The 18,818-nt window shown below is 39.5% G+C and overlaps 1 protein-coding gene across 2 annotated transcripts in view; it reads left to right on the top strand.

The window, feature by feature from the left end:
- Positions 1-7: 7 nt before the first annotated feature.
- FNIP2 (folliculin interacting protein 2) overlaps positions 8-18,818 on the top strand; it is a 139,081-nt gene continuing 120,270 nt past the window's right edge. For both annotated transcript variants that reach the window (XM_011959698.1, XM_011959697.1), the window contains exon 1: positions 8-127. In XM_011959698.1, coding sequence (XP_011815088.1) covers positions 21-127 — 107 coding nt within the window. In that variant the 5' untranslated portion in view covers positions 8-20. The remainder of the gene's footprint in view (positions 128-18,818) is intronic.

Here is an 18,818-nt window from a genome sequence, read left to right as displayed (position 1 = left end):
GCGGCGGCGGCGGCGGCATCATGGCCCCGACCCTGCTCCAGAAGCTCTTCAACAAAAGGGGCAGCAGCGGCAGCTCCGCGGCGGCGTCTGCCCAGGGCAGGGCTCCTAAGGAAGGACCCGCCTTTAGGTGAGGGGCGCCGGGGGGCTACTCTGGCGCGGGACCCGAGTTGGCTTCGGTGCTCGCCCGGGAGGGGACGGGTAGGGGAAGGGACCGGGAAGGGGAAGGGGAAGGGGCCGTCCGGGACGGCTCTGCCCATCGCCTGCACCTGGTCCCGGGCTTGTCAGCGTGGACGCGCCTGATCCGAGTGTGGCTCCGGACCCTCCGTGACCCTTCCTCCCTCTCTTCCTCCACAACTCGGGGTCCTTCCCCATTTCAGAGTTCTCTTGTGTTCCTTGGGGTTCCCAGGCGTGCGCTTGCTTGGCTGTGGCGACGGGAGATTCTCCGGTTATTGGGGCGAACCCCTTCCGGGCAGAGCTGCCTGGGCGCCTCTGCGGGCCCAGCAAAGCTGTGAGCTGTCATTTTGAGGGCAGCTCCAACCTATTGTGTACGCGACAGTGTTTTGAAGTTCTGAAGGAGCAACAGTCACGAAAAAGGCATCTTTCTTCTTTCTTGCCATATATGACAAGCTCTCAAACGGATGAATGAAAGTATGTAATTTCCACATCATTTGAAAGGTTGAAGCCGCATGGTGTGTGTGGAAAGGGGGAGTAAGATGCAGTTATGAAATTTCCGAGATTTCAAGTTATCAAAGCTGATAATGTATATTTAATAGATTTGATCTCTCGAACACATACCTTTGAATATTGATAGCATTTATGGGGAGCTTACTATCTAAAATGCTTTATGTTGATTTCTGTCGTTTACTTTTCTAACAATGCGGTGAGGTAGGTGCTATTATAAGTCCCATTTTACAGGTGAGGAAACTTAAGAGTCACAGAGAGCTTAGGCGGCTTGCCCAAAATCCACAGCTGTCAGTGGTAGAGCCTGTGTTTTGACCCAAGCAGTTTGACCACAGATTCCAGTCTTTAAAATCCCTATGCTATTCTGATTTCAAGGGCTAACTTTTAAAAGATGCCTTAAAATGTCCTATATTGCTTTTGAGCACAAGTATGTTGAGAGGTTTATTTATCTTTAACAATTTTTCAGCACATTTTAAAATTGAGCATCAACTCCCAATTCTGACACTCTTCTAGGTACTTTTTGGCCAGAATGTCTTGCAAAAACAGTTCATTGTTAAACAGATCTAGACCCAGTATAATAAACCTTTTAAAAGTTTGAAGTGAAACTTTGAAATAAATTCTGAATTAAGTTTTATGTTCTAGATTTTGCTTTTCTTGAATTCCATCATTGAAAACAGTCTCTCACTGTGGTCATGTGAAAATTAAATAACGTGTGTGTGTGTGTGCGCGCGCACGCATGGAAGGCATATTGTGAGGACTTTAAACTCCCCGAGTTAAATTCTCATGTTTTCTTTAGGCTAACGAGCCTTATAATTTGAGTGGGAATTCTATGCCTTTTGCTAGGCTCAGTACTAGTGATGCCATATACTTCTCAGAATGGTAGAATTACTTCGGACCCAAGGTGTGTAATTTCGTCCCTTCCCTCTCTGTAACCCAGACTTTATCAAGGGTACAAAGCCTGGAGCGGAAGAGGCATGTGGTGTTACAGGTGTCTGTATGTTGGCAGCTTTTGCCAAGGACATTTAAAGCCATTTGAATGCAGGAGGAGATAGTGGCAGTTACATTGTCATTGTTTTCTGTGCTCCTTGCCCAGTTGCCGACCACCATTTCTTCTATCCACAAGTTTGACTGAGTGTATTTGAACAAAAAAAATTGGGGCTATATTTAGGGCTTTGGGCCATATTAGGGAAATTGACTCCCACTTCGTGGAAACATTTTCAGTAGTGTTCTGACTTCTCATTTGTGTATAACGAAGAACAGAAAATCGTGCCAAGTACGGTCTTTTTTTTTTTGACCTCATTAGGATTTTCTACAAGTATTTGAGGTCGATGTTTTTGGAGAATTTGGGGATCCCAGTTGAACATCCTACTTGATGAGGGCCCCCTTCAATAGTGTCCCTGATAGAGGTCACCATGGCAAAGAAAGTAAAGTAGCAGATGTGAGCAAGGATGCTGGAAGATGGGAACAAACCATCCTGTGCTCACCAGACTGACAAAGGAGACCCCAAGCAAGTCTTTCCTTTTGCTCTTTTCACCTGGCTTAACTCTAAGATGCTGTGTAGCTGGCCTGGGGAAAGCGTCCAGGAAAATTTTTCTCTCTACCTAAAAAATTGTGAACCTTGTTTCATTTTATCCAGATTTTGCCAAATAGGAGCTGGTATGTACCTCGGGGGGAACAAGGTGCCTTATTGCAGGGCATTAGCTGCCCTAGGGAACCTACCTTGTAGTTGAATAGAGTTTTAGAAGTGAAGGTAAAACGCTTAGATTAAAAATCAAGTATTCCTAACATGAATTTGTATTCTTTAGTGCGTTTAAATACAGGATGTAACTTGTTTATCTGGAGATTGAAAATTCAATGAGGATTCAGGTAGACTTTTGGGGCAGTTTTTTAATGTATATGGGGGAAAATCTAAGATCCAACTTTTTGTTTGTTTTAGAGTTTGTGTATTTTCTGTTTCCATGATGGACTTTCACTGGTTATTTTAGTCATTTTACTCTTGTGCACTTCCTAGTCCCTTCGCTGGGCTTATGACTGTTCTCATTCCTCCAGTTTTTACACAGTTGATTAGAGAGGAAATCTGTTGTCCAACATAACTAGTTTATCTCCCAGGTCATTTTCAGGACTTCATGCTTCCTGGCATTTCATCTAAAAACAGGATCATCACAGTCAAGATTTCTTCTGGAGTATTTCCTTTAGGATCTTGACAGAAAGCCCTTTTCATAGCTTTGAGGAAACAGGTTGCTAGGAAAACAAAAGAAATCACGATTGATCAAACTTATGTGTTTGGGTGAAGTAGTTAAAAATGCTATATGATTATGGTATTTACATTTGAATAATGCTTTGCACCAGAAAATAAATTAGGACCCCCCCCAAAAAAAATGATGTGTGCAGTGACTCAAGTCAGAAATAGAATTATATTCTTGGTTACCTAGGATTTAAGGCCAGGACGTTTTCAAGCCATGCTATGCCCAGTGACTGACAGGTGTGGTTCAAGTTTGAAGCATTATCTTAAAGTTCTTCTTGCTGCTGCTGTTTTTTTTTCCATGTCTTTTGTAAATTAATGGGGCAGTTTCCCCCTAAAATGTGTATTTAGCAGGAAGGTAAAAAGACCCTGGACTATCAGATATTTTATTTTGGAGCAGTTAAATGAAGTAGGGAAGCATATATATTATCTGGGATATGAAGAACAAGTGACGGCATTGCAGCTGCTTGTTAGCTAGCTGTGTGAATGCCAGAGAACAGTATACCTAAGGCCAAATGGCCTAGTTAGTGCTAATCCCCACTGTTTTGGTAGAACAAATTTAATCTGTTATAGACGTAGTATAAGTGTAATGTAATCCACTTATCAAATAGCATCTGATGCCTCTGTGCTTGTGGCTTGGTGCTCTACCTGTATAAATCCAGGTAGGACACCCATGGTCTCGCCTACTGAAGTTTACAATCTAAAGGACAACAGATTGTACACCAAGATGAGTAAATAGCAGACCACACACTGGAAACTATAACAAACAGATAAACACTGATAAAGAGTAGATTTTTATATAAGCACAGAATTGAAAACTTACTTGCTGTTCTTGTGCTTGGAGTAACTAAGGGCAGGATTGTGATTTACTCTCCCCTCATATGGAGGGAAATTACACAGAAGTTCTTCCTCCCCTCCCACTAATAAGTCTCCAGATGCAAGTATTTCTAATGAGATTTGTTCTGAGGTAGGGTGGAGAATATTTTGGAAAAAAACAGTTTTGTTCTAGGACACTCAACATTTTTTTTTTTTTATTATACTTTAAGTTCTAGGGTACATGTGCATAACGTGCAGGTTTGTTACATATGTATACTTGTGCCATGTTGGTGTGCTGCACCCATCAACTCGTCAGCACTCATCAATTCATCATTTATATCAGGTGTAACTCCCAATGCAATCCCTCCCCCCTCCCCATGATAGGCCCCAGTGTGTGATGTTCCCCTTCCCGAGTCCAAGTGATCTCATTGTTCAGTTCCCACCTATGAGTGAGAACATGCGGTGTTTGGTTTTCTCTTCTTGTGATAGTTTGCTAAGAATGATGGTTTCCAGCTGCATCCATGTCCCTACAAAGGACGCAAACTCATCCTTTTTTATGGCTGCATAGTATTCCATGGTGTATATGTGCCACATTTTCTTAATCCAGTCTGTCACAGATGGACATTTGGGTTGATTCCAAGTCTTTGCTATTGTGAATAGTGCCACAAACACTCAACATTTTTAATGCCAATAACGTAAAACGTGTCATATAAATAGCGGTTTTGATTTCTTTTGACTACTTTCTAAAAGAAAGTCTTTCTGTAGATTTTTCTTGCTTGCTGCCTTGGATCTACTGGCATACTCCTTACGTCATATCTCCTTGTCCTGCAAGATACTATGCACTGGTTAGTGATTTTTTTCAGAGGTGAAGAAGGGAACCCTTCCTTTGAACGCAGTGAGTTCTATTAAGAGCACTTGGAACACAAGATTGAGGAGGCCATTGATTTAGCCCTGCCTCCTGCACCATGTTGATGTGAGACCCCACAAGACTCCATTTTTCTGATCCTCAGCTTTGTCATTTGTAAAGTGACAGCATCAGACCTATGAAATAGAGTTGTGGTCAGGAGGTAATGAGTTTGAAAATCTTTTGAAAAGAATAACATGCAACACAAAATGATTTTAAGTATTACCAAGCATCTTTTTTTAGGTCATGGAGTTCAGTATTATTCCTGTTGAGGCTTTATGAAAATGGAACCATTTTTCAGAGGCCGTTTTCTTTCCGTAGTTGAGAGACTTGAGACAGAGCTGAAGTGAACTGCTTTCAGTTGCGTATTAGTTTTTTAACCTTGATGCAGTCAGTCATGAAACAGAGATCTTAAGTTTTCAGAGAGGTCTTAAAGACGTTCAGCGGGCACTCACTCAAATCTGGTAGAGGTGACGGGGCATCAGAAAGATTCTTAGAAATACGGTGTGTTTTTTCAAAGTTATTTGCAAATTTTTATTATCAAGAATAAAATCGCATTTAGCCAAAAAAGGAAATTGGTTAAGCAAAATGATACAGTCGCACAATGGATGACATTCTATAGCAGCCGAATCATAATTTTATACACAGACACCAAAACACAGAAAAATGTTCTCGATAGAAGAAGTAAGAGCAACTCTAGTAGCCTGACTTCACCACTGTGCAATCTATGCATGTAACAAAATTACACTTATACCCATAAATTTATATAAATTTTAAAAAGTAAAAGCAAGTTATAAATTTATGTGAAAAACATTTAAAAATAGGAGCGATTATGCATGTGCAGAATAGGCCAGCAACACTCTACACCAACATATTATAACAGTGGTTGCCAAGAGGTAGGTGAAAATTTTATTTTAATTTTTTGTGTTTTATTCTTGTTGGTATTTTTGGATTTTGCTCTAATGAATTTGTGTTGCTTTTGTGATTTGGATTATTTTAAACCTAAATATTCTAGATTATTTAACTATTAGATTATTCTATTTAAAGTAACTTAAATAGCATTTAGCATATTCTACACCATGACGTAATAGAGTAAGGATAATGTTTATAGAGAAACCTGATTTGAATACATTTCTTCATAAAATCTTTCTTCTTCATCAAAATAACTGTTAGCTCCTATTATTAAAAGTAGTATGTTTGTTATGAAGTTTAATGTATTTAAAACCTAAATTTGTTACAAACCTCAGAGGCCAAGTTAATTGGCGATGTCAATAATGATAGGAAATATGTATGTGCAAAATGTTTAGTAGTTTGACAGGGTCGCTACTTCACCTGAGCTTCAGAGCCCAGTGTCGTCTTCCTGGGGGCTCAGAGTACAGTTTAGGAGCTGCATGCAGCTCAAGCTTTATTTGAAATATGTTTAGAAAAGACTGACACAGTCCTTTGGATTTTGAGGGAATGTGGATAAGAGGGCTGGATTAGATGTTTTAAAAGCTAAAACATGTAGTTATAATTTTAAGTCCTGAAATGTGAATTTGTCATATGATGCATTATTATTTGATTTAGTGGGTGGTACTAAGAGATGGATGGAGGCATATGGTCTTTTAATGCATGGAGTATACAGCTCCAAAAAGAGCACTGGTTTTTGTTGTTGCTTTAGGTTGTGTTTCTTGTGGTTTGCCTGTAAGGTCAGCCTAAGGAAGCTACTTTGCCATTGAGTTTCCTTGGAAATGGAAGCTGTAAAAGATTGTCCTTGCCGTCATGAAATACTTTGGCTGCCAGCATGAACTCCTGGTGGGTGAATCTGATTTGGGAACTGGTAATGTGCTTTATTTCTCCAGCCACTGTTTTTCTTGGTGTGGGTGAAAAGAAACAAATGTTTTATACTGATTGTACAAGCCCCTTAGCTTAGTGTGAATTGTTAGGCCTGCACTATGAGATCATGTACTTGGCTGTAAAAGTAAGTCTTTCCTTTGGATGTAAGAGTGCTGAAATATTTGGTGAGTTCCTACTTACCAAGCATTCTTTATCTCAGATTTGTGAAAAATGATTATTATGTAAAAAAGGAAAAACAGGATGGACTTTTCCAGCTAACTGGGCATGTAACAGTGATTTCCCTCAACCCCACCCCATCTGTAAATGGAACATCCATGACTCACTTCTCATGGCCACACAGACACTTTTGTAACCAGTGCTTGAATGGGAGGGTGGGATGGGGATGGAAGGAGATGGGCTGGCACCCCACTTGTGTTCAGCCAGAATCTGTCCAGCTGCCTTTATAATGGACTTCTGAAAAGGACAATGTGCCTTCTCATGCATCATGCTACATATTTTTTTCCTTATTGCACTTTCTGTTTGTGCCAGAATAATACAGTATATTAAGCGCAATAAAATGTAGCCATTAATACTATAATGTTGTGGATAAATGTTGTATAGCAGAGTACTCTTTCTGTTATATAAGATTTTAGTATCAGCATGAGTCTGGATCCCTGATTATCATATTTCTGTCTCCTGAACTGTGTGCCTTCATTTCTGGGAATTATTTTTCTAGTTATTTGTCCCTGTAAACTTGTTTAATTTATAGATTATACTCTAGAATTTGCGTCCATCATAGTGCTATAAGAGATTTATATATTGGTTTAGATGATGATTTTATCACCAAGCATTCTTGGTGATATCTAAGACTTTTTAATCATAAATAAGAGATTTCTGTATTTGATATATATCTTTAAATAAATGATTGGTGTTTGGTTATGTATTGATGTCTAATTGAAAATGACAGCCAATTCATGCAGGATATCTAAGTGAGAGTGAGCACTGAGGCAGTAGAAATTCATCCCCCAAAAGCTGAGGGGGACTAATTGAGAACCTATGTATCTGGTGGGGACCTCAGCCTGTTTCCCAGTTATAAGGACAGTTGTATGTTGTCATGGCAACTCTTCACAAGTTGAAGACAAGTTAGACGTTAACCTGCACATTCCTCAAGAGATGAAACAGGTGTTGATTTATGATGTGTTAGGAAGCAGCAGCAAATTCACCAGTCCAGTTGATTCTGACTTTAACGCCTTATAAATACTTCAGACTGCCAACTCTCTCTCATATGCCTGGAAAATTGGATATTTTCTTTTTTTGTCTTATAGTCAAAACCTTTGGGGTTATGGGGGGAAAAGTATATTGTCATTCGGTTCTTCATTAGCTATCCTCACTCAAGTTCTTTTATAAAATGTGATTAAAAAATAGTAACAAAAATACCTTTTAAATTCAATGCCACAAAGTCTTTTAAATTTAAAGCATACATCTAAAATAACTGTGAATGAAACCGGAAGACATACATGTGATAGTTACAGCATAGCTGTGAGAGTTCTTCTAAATCCTAGGCTTGTCATTGTATCTCTGCTTTTAATGCAGTGCTTGGCAGGAAGTTGGCGTTTAATAAATACCTGTTGAATGAATGAATGCATTCAAGAGTTTTGAACACTGATAATCCATAAACAGTCTCTAGTATTCCAGAATCTGATCTCTTGAAATATTTCTTGATGTTTCTAGCATGCATTTTGACATTTTAGAAAATGAATCTTGTTACAGATGGCTCAAAGAAATGTCCTCCTTTTTGTCAATATTAGTGAATTATTTTTCTAGTATCAAAATGATAGGGTAAAAGTGCTCTAACAGTTGATTGATCTGCACCCCCACCTCCCTAAGAAAACCTTTAAGAAGACACTTGCTTAAGTAATATATCAGAGATCCAGTTATGAAATCCCACAGCTGTCAGAAATGACCTACTGAAAAACTATTTAAATATTTATGAAGCTATGAAATTGTTAGCTGTGGGTTGATGATGTAGAACTCTTCTCTATATACTTTTTAGATTCATTTGAATTCTTGTGTGGCTTGCTAAAACTGAAATACATTATGGAATGAAATGAGCAAATTGGTTCTCTCAAATTTAAGATAATAGTACACTTAATTGTGAAAACAATATTGGTATTCTGAACCCTGCAAAGACTATATATGTGCATGTTAAATGAAGTAAGCACTTTAGAAAAAAAATGGAATCATCTCTGCTTTCTATGTATGATTTTTCTGTTTGAGAAACTAACTTAGAAATGGATTTGTGAATCTGACATGTTCTTTAAAAAGAATGTGCCAGACTAACATATTAATGGTGGCCTACACTGTGTGAGGAGGTGAGCCATGAGTAAACATTTTCTGCAAGCATATGAGGCAATGACTGTTTGCTTTAGAATGGTACATTGAGTAAGTTAGTTGCTAGGACAGAAGGAGGCAGCCAGAACTACTGGCCCTGCCCTGCACAGAGGGCAGAGATGGACCCCTGGTAGCCACTTGGTGCTGAGTGTGCAGGCTCCATGGAAGACCCTGTGGATGCTGGTAACTGGCCCCACAGTGGGGTTGCCATACATTGCTTCGTGCCATGTGTACCTGAGAAATTGCTTTTACATGAAATTATGATTTTAAGATTTTTTTCAAACATATCTGGTTAAAAGTTCATGTAAAATATGTTGAAATATAAGCCTCTTACTTCACACCCCAATCCCTCTTCCCAAAGGCTACCATTGCTGTACCAGTTTCTTTCGTATCCTTTTAGAAATACTCTATGCAAATATAAGAAAAAAAATTATTTCCCTCAGACAAAATGGTAGTTGCTACCTACACTGTTCATCATTTTGCTAAAAGTTCCTTTGTATTCCTTTGAATAAATGCATATATAACACTTAACCCAGTAGTTCTCAAGTCTGGTGAGACACTAAAGTCACCTAGAGAGCTTTAAATGCCCAGACTACTTCTCAGAGATCTTGATTTAATAGATCTGGGCTGGGGCTTTATGTTTGTCTTTATGAAACTCTCCCTGGGTAATTTACGTGTGCAGCCAAGCACACTACAATAGTCTTCCCTTATCTGAGGTTTCACTTTCTGCTGTCAACCTCAGTCTGACAATATTAAGTCGAAAATTCAAGAAATGGACCAACTCTGGGTGCACTGCCTATGAGTTTGCTCTGCCAGGAGCAGTACCATTTAAAAAAGAAGAAAGAAGATTCCAGAAACAAACAATTTATAAGTTTTGAATTGCACACCATTCTGAGTAGCACGATGGAATCTCCACTGTCACTTCATCTTATCACATAGGCATTTGTCATCTCACATCATCACAAGGAGGAGGGTGACTATAGTACGATGAGATATTTCTTGAGAAAGAGATCACATTCACGTAACTATGACTATAGTATATTAAAATTGTTCTATTTTATTATTATTGTCGTTAATCTCTTACTATGCCTAATTTATAAATTAAACTTTATCATAGGTATGTATGGGAAAAAGCATAGTATATACAGGGTTTGGCATTAAGCACAGTTTCAGGCATCCACTGGAAGTCTTGAAAGGTATCCCCTGTGGATAAGAGGTGACTACTGTAATTTTAACCAGTTTTCTACTGATGGAGTATTTATTTTCAGGCTTTATTGTTAGAAATGGTGAACTTCCTGGTTGAAAGATTCTTATGCATAAGCTCAAGTGTATTTCCAGGATAAGAACCCAGGATGGAATTTTTGCCAAATTGCACTCCAGAGAGGTTGCACCTGTTTATACGCCTACCAACAGCATATGATAGTGGCTGTTTAGTGAAGATGATTTAAAGTACCCTGAAGAAATAGCAGTGGTCGGGTGGTGGAGAAACTTGGACCCTAGATCATTCTTGGTAGTTGTTGATCACTTGTCTAGTTCAACATGTGTGCAGATTGTTGAACTCTTTTACAGCTCAGTTTGGCTGTGCTTTCCACACTTAAAAATGCTCATACTTTTTTGACTCAGTAACTTAAGAGAAAAAACTTCTGTGCATGAAAATGTTTAAAAAACAAATGTTTGTGCACAAAGATGTTCTTTATATATTATCATTATAATGTTAAATAAAAGGATCATAACAATTGTCCAACAGCAGGAAAGTATCTAAATTGTTACGTCAGCTTTGTAGGATAGTAATGTAATAGTTAAATGATTATGAAGACTGTGTTAATATAAAATGTTTATGTTAAATGAAAACATCCAGTACCAGTTGGTATCTACAAGATGAATATATTAGTAAGATATGCAAATGTATGACCAAGAACTAGAAAGAAAAACAGAAAAATAATAAAGAACAGCTGACATTATGGGGTGATGAGATTGTGGATAAATGGATAAATATCCTGTGTTGTGGTGGGTTTTTTTTTTTGAGATAGAGTCTCACTCTGTCACCCAGGCTGGAATGCAGTGGTACAATCACAGTTCACTGCAGCCTCGACCTCCCGGGCTTAAGTGATCCTCCCACCTCAGCCTCCCAAGTAGCTAGGACCACAGACAGGCATGCACCACCATACCCACTTTTTTGTTGTTTTGTAGAGACGGGAGCAGTGGGGTGGTCTCACTGTGTTGCCCAGTGTAGTCTTGAACTCCAGGGCTCAAGTGATCCCCCAACCTGAGCTTCCCTAAGTGCTGGGATTACAAGCATGAGCCACCTTGCCTGACCATAAATATCCTATAAAATGTGTGGGCAAAAAATAAAAATTAGAGGCCAGGCGTGGTGGCTCATGCTTGTAATCCCAGTACTTTGGGAGACTGAGGTGGAAGGATCTCTTGAGTCCAGGAGTTTGAGACCAGCCTGGCAACAAAAGGAGACCCCATCTCTACAAAATAAAAAATTTAAAAAAAATTAGCTAGGCACATGCCTGTGGTTATAGCTACTTGTGGGGTCTAAGGTGGTGGGATCGCTTGAGCCCAAGAGGTTGAGGCTTTAGCAATGATCACACCACTGTACTCTAGCCTGGGTAACAGAGTGAGACCCTGTCTCAGAAAAAAAATAAAATAAAATAAAACCCGAAAGGAAAAACGTAAAATTCTGTTATAATACAAATAGCCATTTATTTATGATGATAAAGATGTTGTAAACCTTGTTAATTAGTGAAGACATAACTGTCGCGTATGTACGTAAGTGACTTCCCTGAAATCTTTTAGAATGCTTTTAGAATAGCTATTTCTCAAGAATTTTAAGGGAGCCCATTCTAGCATTTAAAAAATAATAATAATCTTTACCATTTGCTTCCCTATACCAAGTGCTTTTTACTTGTCATTTCACACATGTCTCATAGTTATCCTTTGATGATAGATATTTTTATTATCCAATTTATAGATTATAAATTTTCCATAATTATGGATGAACACTTGAGGCTTGCCTGAAATTGAGTGGTTAACTAGTGACCCTGGGAATTCAAACTGAAATCAGTCAGCTCTTTATTAATACATGATTGGTATTCTCTCTCTGCAGATTAATATTTGAAGTACTTAAGACTGAGATTCAGTGGTAGATTTTGTGAGGTTTATAAGAAAGTATTAAGTCTAGCCGAGCGTGGTGGCTCACGCCTGTAATCCCAGCACTCTGGAAGGATGAGGCAGGCAGATCATTTGAGGTCAGGAGTTCAAGACCAGCCTGACCAACATGGCGAAACCCCGTCTCTACTAAAAACACAAAAAAATTAGCTGGGTGTGGTGGCATGCACCTGTAGTCCCAGCTACTCAGGAGGCTGAGGCAGGAGAATCGCTTGAACCCCAGAGGCGGAGGTTGCAGTGAGCCGAGATCGCGCCACTGCACTCCAGTCTCAGCAACAGAGTGAGATTCCGCCTCAAAAAAAAAAAAAAGAAAAAAGAAAGTATGAAGTCTGAGTACTATTTCTAGGGAGCTTACTGTTAATTGTGCAATAATATACATTACGTGTGAAAAACTAATTAATAATACAAAACAGTGGTTCGGGACCAAGTCTCTAAAGTCCTATTAAGATGAAAGGAAGGAGTGAGGGAGGGCTCTTTAGTCTGGGCTAGTTAGGGAGACTCTATGGAGGAGATAAGAGCTAATAGGTAGAATTCAGAGAGGTGAAAAACTTTTTACCTTAGAGGTGTTCCTGAATTAAAAATGAGTGGACCAGTCTCTATGAAATCAAAGTATTCCTATGAGGCAAGATACGTTTGGACCGAATTGTGCAAGTTGTTGTAAGCATTATTAATTTTAAATTTTAAATGTAGGTAACCCCAAAGTGTAGATGGGGAGGGTCTCCAGTCTATATTTTGAGTCTTATTAGAGTAGGGCCTTTGTTACAGATTTACATTTTTTGTTTGTTTTTGTTTTGAGATGGAGGCTCACTCTGTCGCCCAGGCTGGAGTGCAGTGGCGTGATCTCGGCTCACTGCAACCCCCACCTCCCAGGTTCAAGTGACTGTCCTGCCTCAGCCTCCCGAGTAGCTGGGACTACAGGCCCATGCCACCATGCCTGGCTAATTTTTGTATTTTTTTTGGTAGAGATGGGGTTTCAGCATGTTGGCCAGGTTGGTCTCGAACTCCTGGCTTCAAGTGATCCGCCCGTCTTGGCCTCCGCAAGGTGCTGGGATTACCTACGGGAGCCACTGCGCCTAGCCTGGATTTACATTTTTGAATTCAAACCTGACTCTCCCACTTGCAATGTGGGGCACATTATTCTCTCGAAATGAGTTTTGTTTTTTTTTTTTTTAATCTGTAAAACAGTTATAAAGTTGCCTTTCTTGCAAGTTTATCTGAAGACTAGAGATAATACATATCAATCGTACTGCACAGTGCTTGGCAACTATTAGACATTCAATATGTAGTGTCTCTTGTAACTCTCAGAGACTTAAATATTATGTCTTTCCCTCCAGCTCTTTCCCTGTATTAAATGCATCTCTGCTGATCTCAAGGTTGCAGGGAAATGGCAAGTAGCTTGTCTTTACCAAAAGGTGGAGTTCCTGCTCTGAAGGCAATGTGGAGCCACTGAGGTTTTAAGTAGTGGATTGGTGGAGCAGCTTGCTAAACACAGGGACCTTAACTTAAATTTTGGTGCTGAGATGCAAGTTAGTGCAGTTTTAGTGTATATGATATATGATATCAGCAAGTAGAACGTATGTGTATTCCCCAGTCTTCCCTCTTTTTCCCCTATCCCAGACCTCTCTTATCTTCAAGGGAAAAAACAAAACTCATACAAGGTGACAACTTCATGCTCCCAGCCTTTAAGCTTCCCCTCCAGCCTGTGGCAAAATCTATACTTGGTAAACCTACCAGATAGACAACTATCTCTTTTTGTATCCTTTAACATCAGGAGCTTCTTTTTTGTTTTTTTCCTCAAATTAGTTTCCTGACAGTTCTCTTGCCTCTTTTGATTCATTTCACAAACACTTATGAGGAGCCATTTATGACAGCGAATCCCAAAATTCTGGACTTTCTGCGAGGAAAGGAGTTTGTGTTTGAAAACTCTTATTAATTCGGTTGCTCACAATTGTTACATTTTTACAAATAGAAAAGGGAGAGGGTTGGAAAAAGGGAGGGAAAGGGAGAGGCATTTGTATCAGAAGCTAAGGGGAGAAAGCTCCCAATTGTCCAGCAATCTTATCTACAAAGTGCTAAATACTGCCAGTAATTGTATGTAGGATGTGGGTGCTGGTTTAGATAATGTGCCAAGGGAAGCACGCAACCTCTGCTCGCTCCAGCTAAAGCTGTTAAAAAGCAGTCTAGTTCCAGTAGGTGCAAATCCACACTTTAATTTGTTCATCATTTTGTCTTCATTCTTCAAGTCCAGTTTGTATTGGACTTTGATCTTATAGCTGATTACTGTGCCATGCTGCTCTTTAGTTTACTCCAGCAGAGCATTGAGTTTTACAGCTTGGACTGTTAAAGTCAATATTGTGTTTAACACAGCAGTAGCAGAGTGAGTTGTCTTGAGCTTTCTGTGACCTGCTAGCATGCTCAGCTAGCATGCTTAATGCTATTTAAGAGGAGAGTTCCTTTCAGAATTATGTCAAGATTAGCAATTGATGGTGAGAATTGTTGTGGTCCAATCACCGGACCACAGTAGGTAACTTCCCTGGGGTACAAGCATTGCCATAATGTGTTAGACCTGTGCTATGCTCTCCATTTCCTTTAGAAATCATTCTGTACAAGGCACAGGGCCTCCAACTCATCATTTTCCCTGCAGAGGTTTCCCTCAGAGATGTTTTTACTTGGGGAGGGGCAAGTTACCTTCAAGGAGAAAATAGTTGGGTCTCTCTTCTTCTTTATTTCAAATTCCAAAGTATTGTGAATCTCCTTTATTACCTGTCTGTTCCAAAGACTCCACTTTTCTTTTCATCTTAGAAATATTTGGCATGTGGATCTAGACCAACTCTGCCTGAAGCACTGAGGCAAGCAGACTTGATCTTTTTTTTCTTTTTTGCTTGGCCTTCTCAGGAGTCCGTTCACCATCAGATTAGGGAAATGGAGATTCCTGTGTGGCCTTGTCAGGGCAGGGGACGAGGACATTTGAACTACTTTGCTCTAGGCTCTGGGTGGCCTAAAATCCTCACAGCTGGAATTCTCCATCTGGTCCCATCCAGTTCCAGAGCCTGGACCAGTTCGGCTTCCTAGGCTGAAGTTTGCATCAAAGCTTACAAGTAATGAAGGGTTTATTATGTCTTCCATTGCTTTCTCTTTCTTGGGGACCTAACTGGTATGAATGGAGGAATGTCACATTTCAGAGGAAAGCTGGACAGGATGTGAAAGTGGTGGGGAGATAATTGTAAACAAAAAGATTAAATAAAATCATGATACATAAAGTAACTTCCAAGTTTTGAGCCCGAATAATGTGGGTAGCATAATTAGTGGAAATAGGAAAGTTACAAGGAGAAGTTGGTTTTGTACATGTTGAGTTTAAGATGCAGTTGGACACTCCAAGTTTTGATATTCATGAAGCTGTGGTTGTTAGAAGATATTAAGCCAATATTTGCCAAAGAGCCCAGAAAATTCATCTCTTGCTCTTTAAGACTTTTCTTTTTCTGTTCCCTCCTCCAGAATTACTTTTGTAGAAATTCTGTTCCTTCTTCCAAACTCAGTTTAGATGCCACCTCTGATTATCTTTGTTGATTGCCCCAAATGGGCATGCTGCTCCCTTTAAACCAGTGGTCCCCAACTTTTTTGGCATCAGGGAACCGTTTCATGGCAGACAATTTTTCCACGGACAGTGGAGTGGGGAATGGTTTTGGGATGATTCAAGCACATTACATTTATTGTGTACTTTATTTCTATTATTGTAACATTGTAATAATGAAATAACTATGCAACTCACCAAATGTAGAATCAATGGGAGCCCTGAGCCTGTTTTCCTGGAACTAGACAGTCCCATCGGGGGTTCATGGGAGATAGTGACAGATCATCAGACATTAGATTCTCATAAGGAGTGTGCAGCCCAGATCCCTCGCATGTGCCATTCATAATAGGATTCCCACTCCTGTGAGAATCTAATGCCACTGCTGATCTGACGAGGTGGAGCTCAGGCGGTAATGCTCACTCATCCACCACTCACCTCCTGCTTTGTGGCCCGATTCCTAACAGGCCATGGTCTGGTACCAGTCTGTGACCCAGGGGCTGGGGATCCCTGCTCTGATTCTTCATATATGGCAGTTACCACATTCTACTAGCTGTGTTTTTTATTTATCCAAATACTTTACCAGATTATACCTTGAGAGCAACATTGTATGTATGTCCCTGTAGTGTATAGCATAATACTCAGTACAGTACATTAGTAGGCGCTTGTTTAAATACACTTATTTGAACCTGCATTGTTTTCAGCTACTACCAGTACTTACAAATATGTGAATTTATTAGCCAGTATATAAAGTTCCTCTTTTTTTTTTTTTTTTTTGAGACAGAGTCTCGCTCTGTTGCCAGACTGGAGTGCAGTGGCACGATCACGGCTCACTGCAACCTTGCTTCCCGGATTCAAGAGATTCTGCTACCTCAGCCTCTTGAGTAGATGGGACTACAGGCACGTGCCACCACGCCCAGCTAATTTTTGTATTTTTAGTAGAGATGGGTTTCACCATGTTGGCCAGGATGGTCTCGATCTCTTGACCTCGTGATCCGCCCACCTCGGCCTCCCAAAGTGCTGGGATTACAGGCATGAGCCACCGCACCTGGCCCCTTTCTTTTTTTAAACATAAATTTGTCTCCAAATTTGAAGTTTTAAGAACATCTCCATTATTTCAGAATTTAACAAATAAGTATATTTATCCTACCCATGGCTCGTTCTTTCTTTAATTTTAAATTTAATAAGAGATGAGGTCTTGCAATATTCACCAGGCTGGTCTCAAACTCCTGTGCTCAAGCGATCCTCCCATCTTGGCCTCTCAAAGTGGTAGAATTACAGGCATGAGGCCCCGCGCCCAACCCTACCCATGCTTCTAAACTGTATTTACTCCAGTTTTTTCTTTCTAGTAACAGGGTTCTTTCTTTTTTCTTTCTTTTTTTTTTTTTAACTTCAAAGACTCTCCTCTATAAATTGTTTAATTTTCTATACCAGTTCCAGCTTAGAGTTTTGAAATTCACTACCAAGAAATGTGTGGGGTATTTTATTAAAAATATACTGTTTTACATATGAAGGCAAAGTAATTATCATTTTGTTTCTGAGGTCATATCTGATTTACTCAGCATTTTTTTGGTTCCTCCCCTCTTCCTAGCTGACGTCTCTCTTTAGTAAATTCTTTCTGTCGAACAAAACTTAGAGTTTAGGGTCTGTCATAAGAATAGTTTGAAGGTCTTTTTTGCCTAAACCGTTTCTGACCTTTGCCTGGACTGAAACTCATTTGCCATTTATCTGTTCCTAGAACCTTGAAAGGTCTTACTGTTTATTCCCTTTACTTGGGACTTAGCTGGTGAAAAAGTATTAGTGCCATCATCTACAGGGATAGCCCTATCCATGACCAGTCTCTCATCCGGGTTAATTATGGAAATGTTAAGTTCAGTCTTCACACTCATTGCTGAAAAGACTGCTGTGTTTATATTTCTCCTTCCAGAGAAATGCTTATCTGTCCTTTTGTTTTCTGGACCTAATCCAATTCTGTGTCCAAGATAAATATTCTACTGGTTTCATGCTGTTTTATCTTTATAAAAACAAGTCACCAAATACCTGTGTACTAATGCAGTTCATATAGTAAAAACGTTAATTGCACAGGAGATTCAGATGAATAAAAGAATACTTACTTTAGTTTCTCATGGCCAGAGTTAAAAAAACAAAACAAAACTAGATTTACTAGTGCACAGGTCATATGCTATTACAGCTTCAAGGAGCTGCCAAAAGCTCATTCCTTCCATTTGCATTTTTGTGAATGTCAGTTCTGAAATAAATGAACAAACCCAGGACTTGAAAATAATTATTTCACCTATAAATTGTGCCTGTCCTCATATGGTAATGAGAGTTGACAGTGATTTTTATTTTCAAAAAAACAGCTTGGTTTGGGAAAAGGTGCCTATAGTCAGTTTTTGCAAGCTTCTTTATTCTGTGAAATTTTTGTTCCCTATTTTCTAAAAACAATAGTGACAAATTAACCAGAATCAAAGGCATTGCAATTTTTATCTAGGGTTCCTTTCTCCTTATTTTTTTGTGTGATTCTCTCTTCATGATGCTATACTTTTATTTTGCCACTTTAATTGACTAAGATGAAGTAATTTCTTAGCGGGGGTGGGGATAGGAAACAGCAGTGGGAGAGATTATCTTCAGAGTCTGCATTGCTTTTGGGGGTCTCAGCTTTTTTTTATTTTAATCTCTAAGTCTGTGGTTTTTGAATTTTACACTTGGGACAGAAGGATCCATGACTTTAGGTAGCCGATCCATCTCCCAAAGTCTAGGAGGGGAGGAACTTGGATTTAGCTGCTGTTGAGAAAGTTCAGAGTGTTTTCAGCCCCCATGAGTGCAGTTAACCAGAGATCTTCTTAATGGAATCATTTCTTTTCCTTGGCAAAGACAAAGATTTGTTTAGCCAATAAAATGTGGTGGGGATTTCAAAGCAGAAATGAGCTATGCATTTTGGAGGTTTAGGATGCCGAAGTTGGGAATTACATGTTGTACAAACCAGTTTTCCCATAGTTTTCTTTTCTAAAAATTGTGGTGGGAGAGAGGTGCGTACTGGTTAAATGTGCTGCTCTGTGCCAAAGACCAGTACTTCAAAGTATAAATGATAAAAGGAACTTAACTGTAAACTTGATATTTACATGAGTTTTATTTTCCAAAGCAGTTATATTTATTTTATAGACTAGGAAAAGGCTCACTCGCCAAGGCTACAGAGCTAGTTACCCATGTGGATAGGCCAAGATGTG

This window comes from Colobus angolensis, unplaced genomic scaffold, assembly GCF_000951035.1.
Source record: "Colobus angolensis palliatus isolate OR3802 unplaced genomic scaffold, Cang.pa_1.0 Scaffold5, whole genome shotgun sequence".
Lineage (NCBI taxonomy): Eukaryota > Metazoa > Chordata > Mammalia > Primates > Cercopithecidae > Colobus > Colobus angolensis.
Note: the sequence above shows the minus strand (reverse complement) of the source record. Positions and strands in the feature narration are given on the sequence as shown.